Source organism: Octopus bimaculoides, chromosome 14 (assembly GCF_001194135.2).
Source record: "Octopus bimaculoides isolate UCB-OBI-ISO-001 chromosome 14, ASM119413v2, whole genome shotgun sequence".
NCBI lineage: Eukaryota > Metazoa > Mollusca > Cephalopoda > Octopoda > Octopodidae > Octopus > Octopus bimaculoides.
Window position 1 is genome coordinate 7,899,081 of NC_068994.1, and position 3,843 is coordinate 7,902,923.

The 3,843-nt window shown below is 40.8% G+C and overlaps 1 protein-coding gene across 1 annotated transcript in view; it reads left to right on the forward strand.

The window, feature by feature from the left end:
- LOC106877941 (rhotekin) overlaps positions 1-3,843 on the forward strand; it is a 135,905-nt gene that overhangs the window by 113,951 nt on the left and 18,111 nt on the right. The window contains exons 7-9 of the mRNA XM_052973016.1: positions 187-346; positions 994-1,025; positions 1,856-1,953. Of these exons, the coding sequence (XP_052828976.1) occupies positions 187-346; positions 994-1,025; positions 1,856-1,953 (290 nt within the window). The remainder of the gene's footprint in view (positions 1-186; positions 347-993; positions 1,026-1,855; positions 1,954-3,843) is intronic.

Sequence of the window (3,843 nt, forward strand, 5' to 3'; positions counted from 1 at the left end):
TTGATGTCCCATTTCACTCACTCACCTCTATCATTCCAGTTCTCTTTCTCTTTCTCTCCACCCCCCTCTACATTTCATCCCCTCTTATACCCCTACTACTTTCATTTTCACCTTCTGCCACCACTATAAAACCAGCTAAACCCCCCCCAATGTGCACCTCACCCCCACTATTATTGTATATTTCAGTGACAATGTCCCTTGTAACTTTGAATGTACCCTCGAGGTCTACTGTCACAAATTACACGAGGACCTCACCATTGCTAGCACACCAAAGAAGATCAGAAAGAAGTTTAATGATTTCTCAGGCTCTGTCGGACGAAACGTTGGCAAAAGGTTATCTGGATTGGTAAGTCCATCTTGCCACATTCTCTCTCTCTTTGCTATGTGCGGCTGTTGTAGTGTGTGTGTGTGTGTGTGTATGGTAAAGGTTATCCAATTATGCACATGTGTTGTTTCTGAATTTGTCTGAATGTGTGTGTGTGTGTGTGTGTGTGGTTATTCCAGTGTGAGTGGAGGTGCAATGGCCCAGTGGTTAGGGCAGCGGACTCGCTGTCATAGGATCGCGGTTTCGATTCCCAGACCAGGCGTTGTGAGTGTTTATTGAGCGAAAGCACATAAACGCTCCACGAGGCTCCGGCAGGGAATGGTGGTGAACCCTGCTGTACTCTTTCACCACAACTTTCTCTCATTATTACTTCCTGTTTCTGTTGTGCCTGTAATTCAATAACATTTTACCAAAAATGAGACACACATTGGGATTGAACCAAGGACCATGTGGTTGTGAAGCGAACTCCTTAACCATTTACCCATACTGTGCCTTATGTATGGGTGTGGAGTTACACTTTCATGTGTATACAAGATATAATCAGCTCTGGTTGAGCAAAATAAAAACCTGATAGTCATCACAGATTTCTCTCTCTCTCTCTCTTTCATTTATTAATTAAAATTTGTTTCTTATTTTTTGTTAATTGCTTCATCTTTGTTCTATTGCAGAGTGATGCTGACATAATCGGTAACATGGTGCTGTAAGTAGTCACTTCTGATTTTCAAATTTTACCCTTGTTTTTCTTATTGTTATGTTTTGTTGAGGATATTTCAGTTATTGTTTCATAGACGTTGTTTTTGTTGTTACTCCTTTTAAAATTTTGTTGGGGTGGGGTTAGTCAATTACATTGACTCCTTCCCCGGTGCGTCAATCCTTAATGGATGGAAAGCAGGCCTATATACCTGTGGGCAAAAATAATAATAATAATCCTTTCTACTGGAAGCACAAGGCCTCAAATTTGGGGGAAGGGATTAAGTCGATTACATTGATCCCAGTATGCAACTGGTACTTAATTTATCGACCCCCAAAAGATGAAAAGCAAAGTTGACCTCGGCAGAATTTGAACTCGGAATGTAGTGGCAGGTGAAATACTGCTAAGCATTTCGCCCGGCTTGCTAATGATTCTGCCAGTTCGCTACCTTACTGATGATGATAATAATAATAATAACAATAATAATAATGATAGTAATAATTATATCTACTATAGGCACAAGGCCTGAAATTTGGGGTTAGGGGATAAGTTGATTACATACTTAGTACTTAACTGGTACTTATTTCATTGAACCCTGAAAGGATTAAAGGCAAAGTTGATTTAGGTGGAATTTGAACTCAGAATGTAAAGATAGATGAAATGCTGCAAGCATTTTACTGCGTGTGCTAATGATTCTGCCAGCTGACCGATTCCTCTTTTGAATAAATAATTGCTTAGTTTCCTGAAAGTCTTCTGACTTTGATGTTAAGATTCTGATGTTGGCAGTTTACTGGATCAGCTGTCTGACTGAGTCCTTTGTCATTTCTTTCTTTCTTTAGGGGCCCAAAGTTTGATTTGGTTACCACCAGTACCTTGTCCCTTTCTGATGCAGATGACACCGTACGAACATACGACTTAACCATGGAACCTACAGCAGGTGAGTCCCTGAGTCCGTGAGTCAGTGAGTCCATGAGTCCATGAGTCAGTGAGTCTGTGAGTCCATGAGTCAGTGAGTCTCTTTTTATTGACTGATAGCTTGATCATAATTTTGAGTGAGGTTGAGCATGAATAGAGGTGGTTCTTGTTTTTTTTTTTTTTGTTTTTGTCTTTTTTTCAAGTCTGCTATACACTCTATCAATGTATTTTGCTGAATTGCTAAGTTACAGAAACATGAAGAGGACTGGTGAGCCAGAAGCTGCATCAGGCTCCAATCTGATCTGGCAAAGTTTCTACAGCTGGATGCCCTTCCTAACGCCATACGATCAGCAAGATGGTTTTACATGGAAGACTGAAAATAAATATCTTCGCTTGAGTGATGGTGATGCTCGTTTATGGCCATTATGTGATGTCAAGGCAAGATTGCACATACATATGTACATGTGTTTATGTATGTATCTGTGTGTGTGTATATATATATATATATATATATATACACACACACACACACACACACACACACACACACACACACACACACACACACACACACACACACACACACATGTATATAGTAGAATAAGAAATAGAAAGTCCTTGGTACAGTATAATATATATTTGAAAAAAATGAATAGAAATGGCTTTTCTGATAATTTTTCCACTTTAATAATTGGATGTCCATAAGTCATTAGGTATAACACCTATTGAGTTTATAATATGACAAGCTTTTTCCAGTTTCCATCAACCAGCTCCACTCACAAGGCTGAGTTGGCTCAGGGCTAGAGTAGAAGGCATTTACTGAAGATGCTCTGCAGTGTTATTGAACCCAGGACCACACAGTCAGGAAGCAAGCTTCTTAACCACATAGCCAAACCAAGCCAGTATATATGTGTTCCTGTGTGTGTACACAGAAGCTCCTCTCCTCTCCTCTCCTCCCTCTCTCTCTCTCTCTCTCTCTCTCTTATGCTGTTGTAGGAGAGAGCAGTGTAGTGACATACACCCGTAATACAAACAAGGTTTTGTTAAGAGTCTCATGACAATGTTTAGACTAGTTACCTTATGTGGCCACCAGACAAGCTGAAACAACAGGACCAGCTCTGACTTGGTGAGCAGGGATTAGCATTATAAAGAGAAGACAAGCTTTAGTCATGCTGTTATGTTGATATGATGAGGGTGGATAGCTGAGATGGCAAGACCTGGAACAACCTGCCAATAGGCCAGCTATTGGTATCCTGTCATACTGGTGGTGGTGGCGGCAGCAGCAGCACCTCCTCCACCACCTCCTCCACCACCTCCTCCTCCTCCTCCCTACAATTCCTACTGAGACAAAAGCTGAAAGGTTTGACTCTCCTCCACTACCATTACTTCTTCTACTACCACTACAACCATCCTCGTATGACTATGTGGATAACTCTAGGATAATGGTTACTTGGTTGTTTAGTACCTGATAATCACTAATTACACAGGTTTGTTTTAAAAGTGTCTTCGAGCTGTGACCATCCCATATTGTCAGATAACGTATCTGTCTAGGAGTACATTATCTAATGTGTTCCTTCATGTTTTTAAGATGGGTATGATTTGAAGCGGTCTTGGCTACTATTTCTAGCTTGGCGAATGTCGGTGGCCTTCCCCTCAGAGAAGTCATTAGCATCATGTAGAGGGGAGATTTGCAGGCATGGAGACTTGGTCTTCCTAAAATGAAAAATCTTGCCCTGGCCAGTGCATACTTGTGCAGATGCACAGGCAGCTTGCAGTGATGGAGGCTTTATTATGTTTGTGTTTGTATATGCATGTATGCACCTTTGGACGCATGTCTATGTACTAACATATATGCTTGTATGGATGTGTGTGTATGTGTGTTTGATTCTTCTGCTTGGTTGTGTATATATAT